The sequence below is a fragment of the Sceloporus occidentalis genome, unplaced genomic scaffold (genome assembly GCF_023333645.1).
Source record: "Sceloporus occidentalis isolate IW3139 unplaced genomic scaffold, rSceOcc1.0.p SCAF_61, whole genome shotgun sequence".
Classification (NCBI taxonomy): Eukaryota; Metazoa; Chordata; class Lepidosauria; order Squamata; family Phrynosomatidae; genus Sceloporus; species Sceloporus occidentalis.
In genome coordinates this window covers 3437408-3455973 of record NW_028317041.1, presented here as the reverse complement: position 1 = coordinate 3455973, position 18566 = coordinate 3437408, and the positions used below count along the sequence as shown (strand labels likewise).

At 38.1% G+C, this 18566-nt stretch overlaps 1 protein-coding gene across 1 annotated transcript; it reads left to right on the top strand.

The window, feature by feature from the left end:
- Positions 1-687: 687 nt before the first annotated feature.
- LOC149287417 (SWI/SNF-related matrix-associated actin-dependent regulator of chromatin subfamily A member 5-like) lies at positions 688-18155 on the top strand. The gene is made up of 24 exons (XM_089492911.1): positions 688-846; positions 5456-5536; positions 6166-6332; positions 6766-6866; positions 7389-7489; positions 8523-8702; positions 10067-10222; positions 10311-10442; positions 10544-10612; positions 10933-11042; positions 11218-11444; positions 11632-11753; positions 11956-12108; positions 13704-13836; positions 14216-14364; positions 14804-14923; positions 15178-15288; positions 15574-15687; positions 15780-15902; positions 16431-16563; positions 16676-16794; positions 16892-17104; positions 17740-17850; positions 18090-18155. Exons 1-24 carry the CDS (start codon positions 688-690, stop codon positions 18153-18155), a joined length of 3150 nt encoding a protein of 1049 aa, XP_089349037.1.
- Positions 18156-18566: the final 411 nt, after the last annotated feature.

The following is an 18566-nucleotide window of genomic DNA, read 5'->3' as shown; positions in this document are numbered from 1 at the left end:
TAGAGAGGTCATTCCGTTGTCTTTCTTTGTGACGTACATCAATAGATAGATACCTACTAACGCCTGTAGACACAAGTTAGTTATGGACGGTGAATATCCCTGATATCACAGATTCAAGAAGGCCCGCAAATAAATCAAATTCAAAATGAATACGGTCTCAACAGAACATTATCTACCACGCAAGCCGCTTAGTACTTAAAGTATGAAGGGTTGAGGTGGTACCCTGAATACCAAGGACAAAACACCACGCTAAAGAGCCATTACCCACCCAGGCAGATGTTCCGCCACTTAAACAGACCCCAAAAGCGCCAACAAAAACACTTGGTGAATAAAATCACGTCAGAGGTTCCATACATTGTTTGCGTTAGGATATTGTCTCGCGAGACCTAGCTACTCTGTTTGTATGTATGCGTGCATGTATTATGAAACCCCGCCTCTCTTTACTTCTGGTAACGCGCGCGTTGTAGCGTTGAAAGAAAAAGCCGGTAAGGTGTGCGCGCTTACTTTTTCGCGCCCCCCATCTCTCTGTCTCTCCTCCTCCGAAAAATCTCTCCCGCCACTGGCGCGTGGTACTCGCACGCGATCCTGCTCGAGGGGCTGTCGAATCGCCGGTGCTTTTTGATTCGCTATTGTTAGCAGCCCGCGACTGCCTTTTAATTCGGGCGCGGTGAAAGCTGGGCCGGGGTCATGTCTGAGGAAACCAACAGCGAGAAGCCGCAACAGCAGCTGGATGCGACCGCCGACTTGAAAGGAGAGAATGACTTGAGGCAGGACGCGATGGACGTTAACGCCGACAAGGAAGAGACGATGGGTGACAAAGACGTGTCTAAGGAGGATGCGACTGAGGTGAGCAGTCACGTGGGCATTAACATATCGGGGTATCCCCATGGAGACTCCCATCAGGATGGGAGAGCCCTGTGGGGACTCGCGTTCGGGCGCCAGGTGGTCCAGCCTACATTGGAGGTAGACTGAAGTAGCCCCGCTTACAGCCAGCCAGTCAGGCCTTGGATAGCCCGGAATAAATGCGCCTGTGTGCTTGCGAGGACTTTTACACAATATGCATTGTTGCACCGTGAGCAAACGGGACGCATGACGTCACACATACAACTGTGACTTGCAGAAACAAAAGCCTATTTTGAGGAGTTCATTTTACACACGTTATATAACCGGGTTCCACTTTGTGGACCGGCCTGTTAAGAGCCCAGAGTTGCCATTGTCTAGTTACAATGTGGGTTATTAATAAAAGCTGTTTGGATTCTAATCACCGCTATTTGTTTTGTGAGATGGGGTTCTGACAATCGTCAGTCTTTAAACAGTATAAAGTTGGAATAGATGCAGGAATTGCACACCTAATAATTCAATATTTTTTTCAGTTGGATTGTGACCTCCTAGTGAGAAATATACTCATTGTTTTAGGGAAGGAAGCGCCTCCGATACTTTAGGAAACCAATGCTGGATCAGAAACATCAAGCTTAGTACGACTGAACGTGAAATTCCTTACCAGAAATCCCAAAGTAAAATATTGCTGCAAACAAGCAATTGTCATCTAGGACAGAAGGAGACACTAATAGATTATCTTTGAACCTGGAAAATGTTAATTGTCCTGTGATTACTTTTTTTTCTTTGATGTTCTTGTGTGTAGAATTAATACGTTGTGTAAGTGGAACCATACCTTTAACATTGACAAGTTCAAGCATGACAGTCCTCCTAGGGTAGTCTTAACGATAGTAAGCTTTGTACTGTAAGGTGTAGACACACAACTGTAAGAGTAGACTTTAGCTTTATCAAACATGGTGTTCTCTACTCGACCTTCTGCTTCTTGTGAAGCCTCGTTCTTTTGTAATGACTGCCGACGTGAAACTTTGGTTTAAGGTTTGCTTTTTTTTTCTCCACACCGCACCAGGAGGATGTATCACGCTTTAGGTCATACATTCTATTATTTAATTTCATTCAAACAGATGTTTATTTCAAGTATGATGAGTACGCCTGTCAAATAGTTTGACATGCTAAACAGTTTTGACAGGGCATCCGAAGTGACAATGAAAGGTTACAGCTATAGTTCCAGAATAGTCATTCTACAAGTTGGTAATGGTAACATTGGCAGTAATGCTCTTTGGTTTAACAGTGTTGTTGGAAGTTAGCATATGCCTTTGTCTATTTCCTTCTTTGAACCCAGTGTTACTGAACACATGATGTTTTCTAGATGATCAAGTTGGCCAGTTCTCTTATCCATTCCTGTGGCGTTAGAGTAAATAGAGACTGATGGTAATGGAGGGGGCGTTGTGGTTTAACCCCAGGTCGGAAGTACAGAATTGTGTTTTATAACCTCCATTTGTATTGTAATTTAAAGTAGTAAAGTTGGGTTGATCTCCTCATGTGTTGGAATCTCAGATGTCTAACATGTTTAAATGTATTTTTAACTATACTGTACAATTCAATGTGATGCATGAACTTCTTTAAATAAGTCTTTAACCCCTTCGTGACAAAGGCCGATTTTACTTTTTGTACCCTTCGTGACAATGGGCGTTTTAACATTTCTGCGCTACTCGTGTTTAGGTGTCATTTTCTTCTTTCCCGTTTACTGAACCCACACACATTAGATATTGTTTTTTTCAGGACAAGAAGGGCTTTCTTTAGATGACATTGTTTTGATTGTATCATATTATTTACTATTAAAAAAAAGTATAAAATATGGTGAAAAATTTAGAAAAAAAATGACTGTTTCTAACTTTTAGTTGAAAAATCTTTTACTCATCTATAAAAGGTAATAAAAAAACCTGCTAAATAGATTCTACTATTTGTCCTGAGTTTAGAAATACCCAATGTTTTTATGTTTTTTTGCTTTTTTCTGCACGTTATGGAGCAATAAGTACAGGTAGCGTTTTGCTATTTCAAAGCCATGTTTCCAAATCTGGTAATTCTTCCCCCCATGTGCCATTTCGGGTATCTTTGAAGCCGGCCAATGCAATTTACCCCATCAAGTCATATATTTTTGAAAACTAGACAGCCCAGGGTATTCCAAGTGCTAGTATTTTAACCCTTTCCAAGCACTAATTCTACCATCAGCCTTTGTCAAACTTTATGGTAGTCATTTTTTTTGCATTTGTTTTTTCACACACATTTTACTTTAGGTATGAATAAACAGGTTCTGGTATATGTCCCTATCACAAAACACCCCAATATGTGTTCAGCAACATCTCCTGAGCGCAGTGATACCCCACATGAATGATTTTGCCTGGCTGTTTGGGGGCAAAAGGGCCACATTTGGGGCATGCACATTTTTCAATGTGGAACTTTGGCATTTGGGGATCCACTGCCCATGCCCTATTTGGTACATCTTTGAGCCGGGCCATTTCAGTGTACCCAATAAAGCCATATATTTTTGAAAACTAGACACCCCAGGGTATTTTAAATGCTGGTATTTTAACTCTTTGCATGCACACACTTTACCACCAGCATTTTTTCAAAGTTTGCAGTAGTGTTTTTGTGTGTGTATTTTTCCCACACACACCTACTTTATGTATGAATTTACAGCTCCTGGTATATGCCGCTGTCACACGACACCCCAATATGTGTTCAGCAACATCTCCTCAGTACAGTGATACCCCACATGCATGGGTTTGTCATTTTTGGGGGGAACTAAAAGGCCACATTTGGTACGTGTGCATTTTTCTAATTGGAAATTAGATGTGTGGCCATCCTTCCCCCCGTGTTAATTGGGACCTTGTTGAACCCGGCCAATTCAATTTACCCCATCAAATCATACATTTTTTAAAAGTAGACACCCCATGGGCATTTAATATGCCAGTATTTTAACTCTTTCCATGCAAGAATTGTTTTAAGCTAATGTGCTAATTTTAGGACTTGCTCACAAAAATATATTTTTTATATATATATATATTAATTTTTTTTTGCCTTTTTTAAAACATTTTTAAGATTTTTTTTCCAACTTGAAGGTTCCCCTGATAGTGACATCAGAGGGAAATTTTTACATTTTACTGGTTTTTTACTGGTTTTTTTCTAATGATTATTTTTATTTTTAATTTATTTTTTTCTAATCACACTGTGATTAGAAAGCTGAGCTCCATTGACTTGCATGGTTGAATGCAGTACCTGTATTCAACCTGCAAGTGGAGCCAGAGTTCTCTAGAGGGTCAGGAGACCGTCTAGCGAACTTTTTCGTCTTTATTATTTTTTTTCCCGAGTCGCCGCCATCTTGCTGATGGCGAAGATCACCGGCAGCTGCGGCTGTGACCGCTCTCCGGAGCGGTCACAGTCCATCAAGAGGTAAGTGTTTAGTGTCGCTGGATGCCTCCTGATCGAGGCATTCCAGCGACACCATTTAAGTTTAGGAGGTGATCGTTGATCGCCTCCTAAACGCTTTTAAAACAGGCGGATGTTGACGCCCCGGGGAGGGGCCAGACATGGCCCCTGATTCCGATCATGGCGTTGCTGAATGCCTCGAGGTCGAGGCATTACAGCAACGCCGTTTGGGTAAAAAAATCGATCACGGATCTTTTTTTTTTTTTACCCGTTTTAACAAATGACGGTCCTGGCACGTCATTTGTCGTTAACGACATGTTTTTCCGTGACGTGCCCGGACCGGCAGTTGTCATCAAGGGGTTAAACAATGTGTTCATAGCCATTAACATAGTAACAGAATTTGTCGAGGACATTACCCATCTATATAGTGTCGGTGTTAAATATTATAACTTTTTTCATTTAACCCAACATCAGCTTCAAATAAGACAATGGCTGTAACTTAATCTCTGTGGGTATGTGCTGCGTGTCATTACATTTATCTTTGTTTGGGGAGCTTCCTTAATAGCATTTGCTAATTGCCTGCAAGGTTTTCTCGGTCATTAATAAGAAACGACAATCAGAGGTCTGGTGGGTGTATGAATTAAATACATTTTGTTTCTGTGTAGTGAAAGCTGGTTGGCTTGTTGGAATACAGGCATAGTGAAATCTGTTGGGTTTTTTTTATTTTTGGGCCAAGGATTCTGATTTGTTTTTATATTTGGGTCAGGGATTCCTAGCTAAATTAGGGTCCCCCAGGCAAACACTGTGGAAACAAAATAGTTACTCATGCTTCCAAGTACCATCTCTTTAGATGGTACTTGTCTGATGGCCAAGAGTGCTTGTTATTGCATCAATGCTTCCTGAGCCCTTCAGCTAGTGAAGAATGCATATCGGGCACATAAATAAGTTTTTCAGATGCGTATGTGCGGATACCTGCTGATGCCTCTTGGCAGATCTCCACTGGCATCCTTTTCTCAACGGCTTTGCCCTCTGTTATCCAGGGTTAGCGGGTTCTTGCCTTCTTATGATTTACTGCTTGGTGTCCATAATGTTTACAACTTTAGAAAGGCAAGGAGTTCAGATGTCTGTATTTATGAAGTTTTATTCCTTGAGCACTTGGTTATAAGTTTCCTTTTGTGCCTTTTCCACGTAGGAAGCCGGAAATGACGATGGGGACTCTCCTAATAAGTCAAAGGAAGTCAATGAAATGGATCCAGCTTATGAAGAAAAAAGGGTGCTATAATGTTGCTTTATTTATATGTACCATAATTTTCTAAATCTCTAAAACTTTTTTCATCTGTCTGCCATGGATAGTGGGGGAACTATGCAGAACTTTTTCATTTTTAATGACTATACTATATTCACCATTAATGAAGCCTATCCATTTAAAACAGTCTTGTATTATCAAGATATTTAATTATAGGTAGAAAAGTTCTGTAGTTTTGGAGTCGCCGTATTAGTCCAGTGTATACGAATGACAGAATGTTGCTGAATCTTGTAGTAATTTTTTTTTATTGGACTAACAGTATTTAAAAAAAAAAAAAAAAAAAAAAAGTGATTTCGGGAGTCCTCCCTTCATCAAGTCAATGCTTTTGACTTGATAAAGGGAGGACTACCGAAAGCTCGTTTTGTTTTTGTTTTGTTTTTTAAATACTGTTAGTCCAATAAAAAAAAGGCATTACAAGATTCTGCAACATACTGTCACACTTTTAAATCTATAGTTTTGTTTTGTTTTTTTTATTTCTGGGATTTTTCATGTGAAGCTTTCTTCCAAAATGTGTCTAATTAGACATTTATAAAAAGTTTGAAGCTAATGCTTTATTGCAATTCTGCATTTTTCGTTTTTTTTTTTCTCCTATTTAGAAAACTGACCGGTCCAATAGATTTGAGTACCTTTTGAAACAAACAGAACTTTTTGCGCATTTTATTCAACCGGCTGCACAAAAGACCCCTACATCTCCATTAAAAATGAAGCCTGGACGACCTCGTCTAAAAAAAGATGAGAAACAAGATTTATTGTCAGCAGGAGAGTAAGTATTCTGTGTTATGTATATATGTATATATTTAGTTATTATGGAATATGCAAACGTAACCTGATATATAAAGCCTTAAAGGGACGATCCAATCCTCATATGCATTTAATGCACATAATAGCTGAGGTCCCTTTAAATTTCTGTGCAGTCCCCTTTGCAAATACATGGGCTGGTTCTGTAGAACCTTCCTATTTGAATTTCCCAGCCCCTCAGATATTCAGCCAAACACATCTCCTGGCAATTGATCAGCTCTGACTCAGCTGCGGGATGGGAAATTTTGTTTTGAGGCCACTCTGCACGTATCCGTTGATTTCAAGAAAAAAAATCCTTTTATGGTTTTATATTGAACTGGGTAAATATTTAATTCAGACATACCATATTGGCTAGTAGCCCTTAAGATACAGAATAATAATTGCTGCTCTTGCTCTAGTTATCGACATCGCAGAACTGAGCAAGAAGAAGATGAGGAGCTCTTGACGGAAAGTTCCAAGACAACCAATGTTTGCACCAGATTTGAAGATTCTCCGTCCTGTACGTATGATGGTATTGCAAAATTGTCTATCCTTTAGTTAAAGCTGTGCTTCTACTTGAGGATGCTAGGTATTTCAGTATATAGCCCGCAGAATAATGGGAATGGCTTTTCCCAAGTTTGTCTTTCCTGCTTGACTAACTTTCTGGTAACGCCAAATCTCCTCCATTTTTGTATTTTATTTGTCTTTTCAAAACCCATGGTACAGTTTTTGATTGCTCTTTAACCTTTTGTAGCCCCTCCCATTAGAATATGAAAATGTTGCCATGCTCTCAGCCTACATGGTGATGTTGGATAATTTATTTTGAGGGATATATATAATTAAAAATCATCCTTATATTGTCTTCATAATGTCTGTGTATAATATATATTAAATGCGGGCCCTTTCCGGTTCTAATGAACATGATGCTTGAAAGCAAATAGTAGCTTTTGAGTATTTCATGAAATGTTTCAGTGTGAGCTCTTAATCTATGTCCCTAATGTGCCTGATATTTAAACAGCTGTTTTATGTATTATATGATCAGATGTGAAAGGTGGTACACTAAGAGATTATCAAGTCAGAGGATTGAACTGGTTAATATCACTTTATGAGAATGGTATCAACGGAATCCTAGCTGATGAAATGGTAAGAGATTACTTGTGTTTAGCATTTACAACCACATTTGAGTAACTTTGTTCTGTTGGTGAAACATAAGTCAGACACAATTGTGCTTTTTATATTATTGAAGCCGCAATAGTTCTTTCAGTGCTTTGATTTTATTAATTTTGCCTTTGTCCATAACTTTTGACTGCAGTCATGTTGTCTGATATGTTGGGTTTTTGGCCAGAACAACCCCTGCAAATTCATCGGGTAGTTTCTGAGAACCAAACTGCAGATAAAAAAACATTATTTCATATAACACTTGGCACTACAGGCTGCCTCTGTCCCTTGTCTGCCCTACTGGCCCATCGTCCCTTCACCCCTTTTCAGCTACGTCATCTGCTCTCCCCTCTCTGGTTATTTTGCCGTCGGCGTGCGTGACTAAATGTAGAGCTTTGTCCTATTTCTGCTCTGTGTGTCTGAATTCAGTGGCAGTGTTTTTCCAACTTTGTGACCAACATAACGGGTCACATGAAGTTGCACGCTGGCAGCAATAGAGGGGAGGGCAGGTAAGGGGCTGGTGTGACTGAAGGGGGGCAATGGCAGATGTCACTGAAGGGGGACCAGTAGGAGAGATGAGGTGCTAAGAAAGCATGTCCTCTAAGTCGGTGTGTTTGCAGTGCCAGAGAGAGCGACAATTACTTGTTAGGGTTAATGAATCTACATCAAGGTCGCTGGGTGGGGGGCAGTTAGGTAGATGCTCAGGTGGCTAAAAAGGGCGTTATGATGCGCATAGATGATGTGAAGTGGTGCTAGGTAAAAGTGTTGGATTTTTGGTGTAATTGTTTATACTGTTAGAGACGCAAAGGGTAAGATTAATGAAACCATTGATGTCATCACTGTCCGCAAAAGTACATGGACTAGTGAACTTTATCTTTTAAAAGCAAAAAATTAAGTTTGGCATTAATGAAACTTGTTTTTTGTCATTGAATTAAAGAATTTATATTTTGACCAGTTATCGGAGTTATAGGAATGAAGTTGCATATTTGAATGAGTTGTTGTTGGTTTTGCTTTATAGGGTCTTGGTAAGACTCTGCAGACAATCAGTCTTCTAGGATACATGAAACATTACAGAAGCATCCCGGGGCCGCACATGGTGCTGGTACCAAAATCCACCTTGCATAACTGGATGTCAGAATTTAAAAGATGGGTGCCGACTTTACGTGCTGTCTGTTTGATTGGAGACAAAGATCACAGAGTAAGAAGCTATACATTTATATGAACCTTTTAATGTAAATGTAATCAATGTAGGGCTGCAACTAACGATTATTTTAATAATCGATTAGTTGGCCAATTTTTTTGTTTCGATTAATCCGATAAAAAAATGCAATTTTTTTTTCAATTTAAAATAATGTAATAAAAAACGTACAATTTACACTTTCATCTCTTTATTGCAATGGCCTCTCTCTCTCTATTCACCTTCTTATTTTACTGACATAATAACAAAAGCTACAAGAACCCAAACACAGTGTTTCTCAAACTAGGTTTTAATGCAAAGTTATTAGTAAATAATTATTCTTATGTTAACTATTTTTCAGATTTAATAAAAACTATGAGAAGAAAGCCTTGTTTAAATTTTTTTTCATTTACCAAACTGCCCCCGGTTATGCACATCTGATCCCCAGCTTGCCACTCCCATATATGCCTTATACCTCTTATATGCCAGATTCCACTGTGCCCCCTGATATGCCTTATACTCCTTATATGCCAGTGATATGCAACTGAGCCCCCTGATATACCTTTTACCCCCAGATATGTTTTATGCCCCCCTGGTATGCCTAATTCACCCATACACCACTCTGGCTCCTCCCCCTCCCATACACCACTCTGCCTCCTCCCCCTCCAATATACCACTTTGCCTCCTCCCCCCTCCCATACTCCACTCTGCCTCCTCCCCCCTCCCATACGCCACTCTGCCTCCTCCCCCCTCCCATACGCCACTCTGCCTCCTGTCGGCAACGGGGGTTCACAAGACACCAGGGAGCCGGGTAGAGAGGCAGAGTGGCGTATGGGAGGGGGAGGAGCCAGAGTGGTGTGTGGGAGGGTGGCTCCCATACACCCCTCTGACTCCTCCCCCTCCCATACACCGCTCTGCCTCTCTACCCGGCTCCGTTACTGACAGGAACTTTCACTGCAGCTTCATAGAAGCCTCAGCGTAAGTGAAGGTGAGTAACGGAGGCTGTCTGTGCGATGCAGACCCCCACTGGCTGATTTTCATTATCGATTATTATCGATTAGTTGTTTCAGCCCTATATCAATGACCAGGATAGTGGTATAGTTACCAGTTTCTAAAAATTCATTAACTAATAGTGACATAATGTGATACTACAATTTGTGACACTTATAGCAAACTCAAAAAATAGATTTAAAGGTTGAATTTTAAATAATGAACAGCTGTGAACGAGACAGTCTGGCCATTTATTGTGGCTTTAAAGCTCAAAAAGGAACATCAAATTTTCTGTGGATTAATTTTCCTTAAATGCCATCTATTAACCAGTTTTGTCAACAGTATTCTAATGCTTTATTATTCCCTTGTAATCTTATTTAATTTGTTTCTCTCAGGCTGCATTTGTACGTGATGTTCTACTTCCAGGAGAGTGGGATGTTTGTGTTACATCATATGAAATGCTTATTAAAGAGAAGTCTGTATTTAAGAAATTTAATTGGAGATACTTAGTTATTGATGAAGCCCACAGGATCAAAAATGAGAAATCCAAGGTACGCTTTTCTACATGTACAGCATAGTGTGCCCTTTTTTTGTTGTAAAATTTAAAACATTTAAACTTTTTTTTTTCCTTTCTAACAGCTCTCTGAAATTGTAAGAGAATTTAAGACCACGAATCGTTTGCTGCTCACAGGGACTCCACTGCAGAATAATTTGCATGAATTATGGGCACTTCTGAATTTTCTGCTGCCAGATGTTTTTAACTCTTCTGAGGTAATACTTTGTGATACTACTTTTCATGTCATTTACTTGGTATTCAAAGCAATTTATCAAAGGGAAAGAGATAATACGTGTGCATGTTTTTACTCCTATAGGATTTTGACTCTTGGTTTGATACCAACAACTGCCTTGGAGATCAAAAATTGGTTGAGCGCCTTCATATGGTAAATATTATTTTCTTAAAATAAAAAAAATATTATGAATCCATGTTTTGTTGATTTTACCCCATTATTTCAGCTGTTTTGTATTTAAAAAAAAAATGTTTTCATTGTCTTTGGTATCCCCTGCTTGTTTGGGCAGGCAAGTCAGCTAGATAGCTCAGCCAGGCGATTGTGGCTTAAAATAATGCTCCATTAGAGTACGTGAATGGAGGGCAAGGGCATTGAGAAGTGGGGATACGCAGCTTCTTGTAGAGTTTTTTTTATTTGTTTTTTTATTTTTATTCTCCTTGTTTCAATTCTTGATTGGATTTTTATTTTTGCAGGTATTAAGGCCATTTCTGCTACGTCGTATAAAAGCTGAAGTTGAGAAAAGTCTTCCACCTAAAAAAGAAGTTAAAATTTACGTAGGTCTTAGCAAAATGCAAAGAGAATGGTGAGTCTTCTCATTGGGAATAATAATGTATAGCCCTGTCGTGTATTGCCCAAAATTATCTAAATTCAGTAGTAAAAGTCACTCGTCCATTTAAAGTTTCCTAGCTGGATAAAGGGATTGATTTTTGAACCATGCAACCGAAGATAAAATGCTAAAATTGCCTTTTGCTTTGTAGGTACACAAGGATTTTAATGAAAGACATAGACATTTTAAATTCTTCAGGAAAGACAGACAAGATGCGACTTCTGAATATCCTGATGCAGTTGAGAAAATGTTGCAATCACCCTTATCTCTTTGATGGCGCAGAGCCTGGGCCGCCATACACAACAGATATGCACTTAGTTACAAATTCAGGGAAAATGGTAGTTCTGAACAAACTACTCCCCAAGCTAAAGGAGCAAGGTAATAAAATCTGTTGGTCAGAAGGACAAAGCCTTGTACATAAATAATGCATAATGGTTACTTGTTCAGGATAAGGTATCGGCATGTACTGTGGGGTTCAACTATAGGGAAGATATTCACGTGGCATACTAAAAAGCACAGCCCTGCTTTCTAAGGTAATTTTTTGCTTTCTTTTTCTGTTGTGTAGGTTCACGTGTACTAATTTTCAGCCAGATGACAAGAGTCCTGGATATCTTGGAAGATTACTGTATGTGGAGAAATTATGAGTACTGCAGACTTGATGGACAGACACCACATGATGACAGACAGGTAGGCTTTTTCATTCTTACTATTACATTATCTTTTATTAACACTTTGTTCATTAATTACTATGAAATATTGACATGCTGGATTTCCAGGGAATAGTTCCGTTTACTCCCCCTCTTCAGTGTTCAAAAAAATTGGGCGGGGGGGGATTGAGCATTACAAGAGAGATTTAAGACTATGTATATGTATTTTATTTGTTTTGCAGGAATCTATAATTGCCTTTAATGCACCTGCTAGTTCAAAGTTTATTTTCATGCTGAGCACTCGAGCTGGAGGGCTTGGAATAAATCTTGCCACAGCAGATGTTGTCATTATATATGATTCAGACTGGAACCCCCAAGTAGATCTTCAAGCCATGGTATGTAATGTAAACATTGGAGTAAATGTAATAGTTTATAGTATTTGAGAAAATTTACTCTGGGCTTGTTGCTGGTTATATTATTTGAACTCTCAAATATGCTGTGATAGCAGAATGACAATGAAACCTTTTTATGAAACAAAAAAATACACAAAAGGAAGGTGTGCTGTATCCGTGACCTATCGACAATAAATTCACATCACAGTGATAAAACGTGGTGTGTGTGTGTGTGTGTATATATATATATATATGTGTGTATATATATGTGTGTATGTATATATATATATATATATATGTGTGTGTGTATTTTATACATTTAAACATTATCCTTATGCAGTCTAAATATACCCAATGTTGGTTTATATGAAGAAGAAAAAATAAAAACCTAAAACTATAGCGTAGGGTTGGCAATGTGGATCCGGTTCTGCAATAAAACACAGGAAACATAAAAAGCATCTCCTGAGACAGCAGCATTTAAATAAAAATAAAAATTAAAATCACCAGTTCCTCCCTTACACATTCTGAAGATGGCATCTGCCCCTCCCTGAGCCTGGTTGCAATAGGTCAACAGTAAAGTGAAGAATAGAGCCAAAGAATCCTGTCCCGTTCCCAACTCACACAACGCGTTAAACTTTACTTGGGAGCTTGCTTAAGATGTGTAGGGATGCAATGAGGATTCCAGTATTTATTCCATCCTCCGCTTCAGGTGAAACCGGAACGTCTGTTTTCTAGTGTTAGTCTTGAAAGATCAAATAGACTCTGTGGCATCATTGGAGTTGTTTGTAAGTGCTATGGAAATCGCGCATGGTGCAAAGCTTGATCCCATAACAGCAGTGGAATATAACAAAGCTTATGTGCTAAAAATCCCAGTAAGCGTAACATAAATGAGTATCCCAAAACACTAATATTTAATAAAACACTACTGTAAAAATAATGCATGAAGTATAATTAAAAGTACATATACTAAAAAGCATGTTAATGATGGCAAGAATAATATATGCAAATGCAGAAAGCTTTTATAGACCTTTCTTTATATTGTGTATATGTTCTAAACACTTTTTTAAGGTTCTGAAGGGTACACCTTATTGTGGTGTTTGCCAATTTGTTTTAAATTGGGTGCTCCTGAGCGCAATCTTTTTTCAAAATGTTCTAATGTGTTTTAGTTGCGTTTTTTTTTTTGTTTGTTTTTTTCTTACCATTTTGGTTTTCTACTGCTTTTGGTGTTAATCAATGAAGTCTAGTAGTATTTAGCGATGTATGGAGAGTTTGTGTGTGGTTTTCAAGGTGATTTGGTGATAGAAATGTTTAAAGATTATATAACCTATACGAAGAAAGTGAGAAAAAAATATTAAAAGCAGAGAGATGTCAAAGTATGCTTCAGGGAGAGCAGTCGCTACATGGAATGGCTTAATGGTAGAAATGATAGATATACAGATTAGGCGTTTTGTTTTTATTTTATTTCTTTTGTTGACTGCGGGGCTATATATCAGGGTACTTTGAACAAGAGAACCGTTGAAATTGGGTGCAGCATGTTTGAAAACATTTTATTCTGAAACGTTAGAAAACCTTTTGTTTTTTTGTTTCTACGCCAATAGGACAGGGCACACAGGATTGGTCAAACAAAAACTGTGAGGGTCTTCAGATTTATCACAGACAACACCGTCGAAGAACGTATTGTGGAACGTGCAGAGACCAAACTGCGCTTAGACTCAATAGTAATTCAGCAAGGTAAGTGACTGATGTGTTCAACTTAACATCAAGGGGTTTCTCTTCTTTTATTAACCAGCTGTAAAAAAAAATAAAAAATAAATTAGAAATCAGGTTGTCGAGATTGGCCGTAAGGATGTTGTATAGCTCTCAGAGGCACAATGCATTGCTAGTGTAGATCAGCAAACAATTGCACATCTATTCATCTAATTGTTGGTTGTGAACTGTCAAGTTTCCTGTTGACCACTCCTGGCCTGTCAAGTTCCTTTATGGAAAATAATAAATCCGTAACTGCTCCTTGACCTCCGTGATGATTTTACTTTAATGTGCTCCTTTTTATGTAAACCTGAATATATGAGGGGAAAACTGTATATTCACAACAGAAATGTGTTGTCCTTAGGACGGTTAGTGGACCAGAATTTAAATAAGTTGGGAAAGGATGAAATGCTTCAAATGATCAGACATGGTGCCACTCATGTGTTTGCATCAAAGGACAGTGAAATCACTGATGAGGACATAGATGCAATTTTAGAAAGAGGAGAAAGAAAGGTAAGGATATTAATGTCTCCTGTGTGTGTTTGGGGGGGGGGGGTTATAAAAAGGTATTCCTGGTGAAATGTGGCCATATCACCATTGCACCTGACAACTGCACTGTCCTGCTTGTTGCTATAGAGATAAAACTACTTTTCAAACTGTACCAGAATCACTTTTTATACGCAAGTCCCAAATGTAACTGCTGAAATCCAGTCACAAGTAGTTTGTATAAATGAAAACTATGGTCATGACACAATTTGCCTCTTCTCAGGCCATATGGGTTCTTCACGTAACTCATCTTTTTTGTTGCTATTCACTGAATTTATCTTAGCTCCCCCAAGTCCAAGTTTTTGGTAGCTAACACTTGAGCTAATGTGTGTTTGGGATCAGTGTTTTAATTATATTTTCCCCCACATATATATCCTATATTTGACTTGAATTACTCCTTTTCCAGACTGCTGAAATGAAAGAGAAACTCTCAAATATGGGTGAAAGTTCACTGAGAAACTTTACTATGGATACTGATTCTAGTGTTTATAATTTTGAAGGAGAAGATTACAGAGAAAAACAAAAGGTAAATTATTTTTTCCCCAGCTGCATTAATCTATGTACAACTACGAGTGAACTGTTTCTATGTGCGATAGTGAAGCCACAGCCTGATATTTTGTAAATAATTTGTTGTTCCCTTTAAGCCACTATTAAAATAAACCTGGATATGAACACATTGCTGTTACAAACAACCTGTTTATCTATATTTAATAAAGACTTTAATGTTCCTTTTGGTAGTAGTTCTTCAGCTAATGTTTTGTTTTTTTCTTCTTCTGGAAGTTGGCATTTACCGAGTGGATTGAGCCTCCTAAAAGAGAACGTAAAGCTAATTACGCGGTGGATGCATATTTCAGGGAGGCACTTCGTGTCAGCGAGCCCAAAATTCCAAAGGTAAGTGATTGATGCAAAGTACTCGAATTGCCCTAGGTCATAGGAATTTTATTTTGAGTACAATTGGCTGTGAATACAACCTATGTTTAAATCTTCTCATATTGTGGTGTAATATCATACATGTTTGTAACCCTGCACACATATGTGTGTGTGTATATGTATGTGTATATGTATGTATATGTGTGTGTGTATATATATATATATATATATATATGTATACATATATTAGTCTGTGTGTGTGTATATATCATCCATTTACATGAGGATTTTTTGTTTTCCAACCAGGCTCCTAGACCTCCAAAACAGCCAAATGTTCAGGATTTCCAGTTTTTTCCTCCCCGTTTGTTTGAATTGTTAGAGAAAGAGATTCTCTACTACAGAAAAACAATTGGATACAAGGTAAGAATTGTTTCATGAGTGTAACAGTTTAGTAACGTTGTACTATTAATGTAATGTAATAATTGAGTTAATGTTTGGTATAACTATTTTAGGTGCCTCGTAATCCTGATTTGCCTAATGCAGCCCAAGCACAAAAGGAGGAGCAGTTAAAAATTGACGAAGCAGAGCCACTCAATGAAGAAGAGCTTGAAGAAAAAGAGAAGCTGCTTACGCAGGTATGTAAAGGGGTGCCGCATAAGGTGGAATCGTTTTATCTTGTTGAACTTATTATCCCTCTTGTGGATGTTGCTGACTCCATAGTTTAAGGACTGACCCCCCCCCAGTGTTGTCAGAAAAACTGCTTTTAGTCATATTTCCGCTTTCTTATCTTTTATGAGAATTTTGGATGTATTGTGCCATGTGGCCCATCTAGTTTTTGTAAAAGGGACAATTTACTGTCCCACCCCTCTGTCTGTGAGTACTTTTTATGCTTCCAACCACTTATGTAGTGCAAAGTTGTTTATAGTATAATTTTTCCATTGAAACATCTTTACTATTTATTTTTATTAGACAACTTCACTGATTGTTACACTCCTAAAATGAATTTCCTCCCTGTGACAAATTCTGTACGTTTCTTGTTTGCTGCTTGATTTGATTGGACAACATCACGGAGATAATCATTAAAGTGAACATCTTGCTTGTGGTTTTGGAAGACTTAGACATTGTGTGCCATAAGATGAAAAATATATTTCTTTACTCTTCAGGGTTTCACCAACTGGAATAAAAGAGACTTTAACCAGTTTATAAAGGCTAATGAAAAATGGGGTCGTGATGACATTGAAAATATTGCTCGAGAAGTAGAAGGCAAGACTCCAGAAGAAGTTGTTGAATATTCGGGTAATTATGTTAAACATTTGTAGTTATCATTTTAAGATATACGCTACATCTGCAGATTTTCCATGTTGTCTTCTTAAAGCTGTTGTGTAGTAATTAAATTTTCTTTTTAAAGCGGTCTTCTGGGATAGGTGCAATGAGCTTCAGGACATTGAGAAAATCATGGCGCAAATAGAAAGGGGTGAAGCTAGAATACAGAGGCGGATTAGTATTAAGAAAGCACTAGACACAAAGGTAATTTCATTTCAGTCTCTATTTTTAGATTGACTGCTACGTTAAATTTTGTCACCTTTCAGTTTGAGTTCTGAACATTGTTTTATTGCACTTGTAGATTGGCCGGTATAAGGCGCCTTTCCATCAGCTGAGGATATCCTACGGCACCAACAAAGGAAAAAACTACACAGAGGAAGAAGATCGTTTTCTTATTTGCATGCTACACAAGCTTGGCTTTGATAAAGAAAATGTATATGATGAACTTAGACAGTGCATCCGAAACTCTCCTCAATTCAGATTTGACTGGTTTTTGAAATCAAGGACTGCAATGGTAAAAAAAATCCCTTTAACTGCAGATGTACCTCTCAAGCTTTTTTTTTTTTTTTGGCCGAAGTTTACGGAAACACACGGCTTCTTGAACCCTTTAACAGATTTCACAGGACACCTGGGCCTTTGTTTAGTTTTAGGTCAGTTTTAAAGGGACAGTTTAGTGCCCCAAACACCTCTGCCACAGAAGAATGTACGTTTTTAGGTCTTCTGTGAGTACTTTCATACACATTCTTCCTAAACGGGGGGGGGGGGGAACAAAATACTTACCTGAGACAGAATTTCTAGCCATAGTGTTAAAACCTCCATGATCCAAAACTTTGTGCTGCAGATTGGCTGCTTAAACTGTCAGTTCAGTACCAATGCTTATTAAAGTAATTTTATTATGCCTTCCTCAAACTGGGAAGAAAAAAAAATGTTGCTTACCATTAAGAGCACCTGCAATTCCCCCTCCATGGTCCATTTTTTGCACTATTGGCCCTTTGGTCCCAACGAAACTCTTGCTTTGTCAGTTCACATAGGCAGTGTCTGCTGGCAATTTGTTCAGCGGAACACATCTGCAGGACTAATCAATGTATTAATTTTGAACAATTGCTCTTGAGATCCTTGAAAATTAAAATCTTATTTTATTTCTTCAAGGAACTGCAAAGGAGATGCAACACTCTAATCACTTTAATTGAAAGAGAGAATCTTGAGCTTGAAGAAAAGGAAAAAGCAGAGAAAAAGAAAAGAGGACCAAAGGCTTCATCGGTAATTTGTCTACATATAGCAAAATTCATAGGACTTTTTATCTTAAGTCTAACTGCTGTAGTTTGTTTATAAAATGCTGATTCTATTTTTATTGATCATGTGCCAAAATATCCATGTTTTCAGTCTAATTTGAAATCACTCAACTCAAAATGTGTTTTGTTTTTTTTTTTTAAATTGTTGGTTGGCTGACACTTCGTTTTCAATTTTAATTCCCAAAATGTATGTCTTTAATATTGCAGGCACAGAAACGAAAGATGGATGGGGCATCAGATGGCAGAGGAAGAAGAAAGAAGCTTAAGCTTTAAAATACAAATTTTGAATTTCCAATTTTCTGAAGTAGTTTTTTTACTTTACGGGTTTTCAAAAGATGTACTGTACAGTGATCAGTTATTTTCAACGTCATCAGCTCATCTGTTTACTAAACTAGGAACCATAGTACTTAGTGAATTTTTTTTAACCATTTGATGTAATAAAACAGGCTACATTGCTATTCATTAACATTTTTGCATTGTGTAGCTTAACTTGCGCACAATAGCCGTAAGAATACACACACATTTCATAATCATTGTGTGCCTCTTAGTCTATTTTGTAGTACTAGTCACATCTGTGAACGAGTCTATTTTGTGCTTCCACAAAAGTTTTGTAAATGAACCATGGAACTTCCTGTTTTAAGATGTAAAAATCTGTTTTCCCACAGTTAGAAACATCGGTGCCTT

What these genes read in the sequence shown, in the direction of transcription:
- LOC149287417 (XM_089492911.1), top strand. Translation starts at nt 688, where the DNA reads ATGTCTGAGGAAACCAACAGCGAGAAGCCGCAACAGCAGCTGGATGCG. An exon ending in GAAAAACAATTGGATACAAG is followed by an intron (nt 15,688 to 15,779) that starts GTAAGAATTGTT and finishes TAACTATTTTAG; the next exon opens with GTGCCTCGTAATCCTGATTT. An exon ending in AGAAGTTGTTGAATATTCGG is followed by an intron (nt 16,564 to 16,675) that starts GTAATTATGTTA and finishes TTCTTTTTAAAG; the next exon opens with CGGTCTTCTGGGATAGGTGC.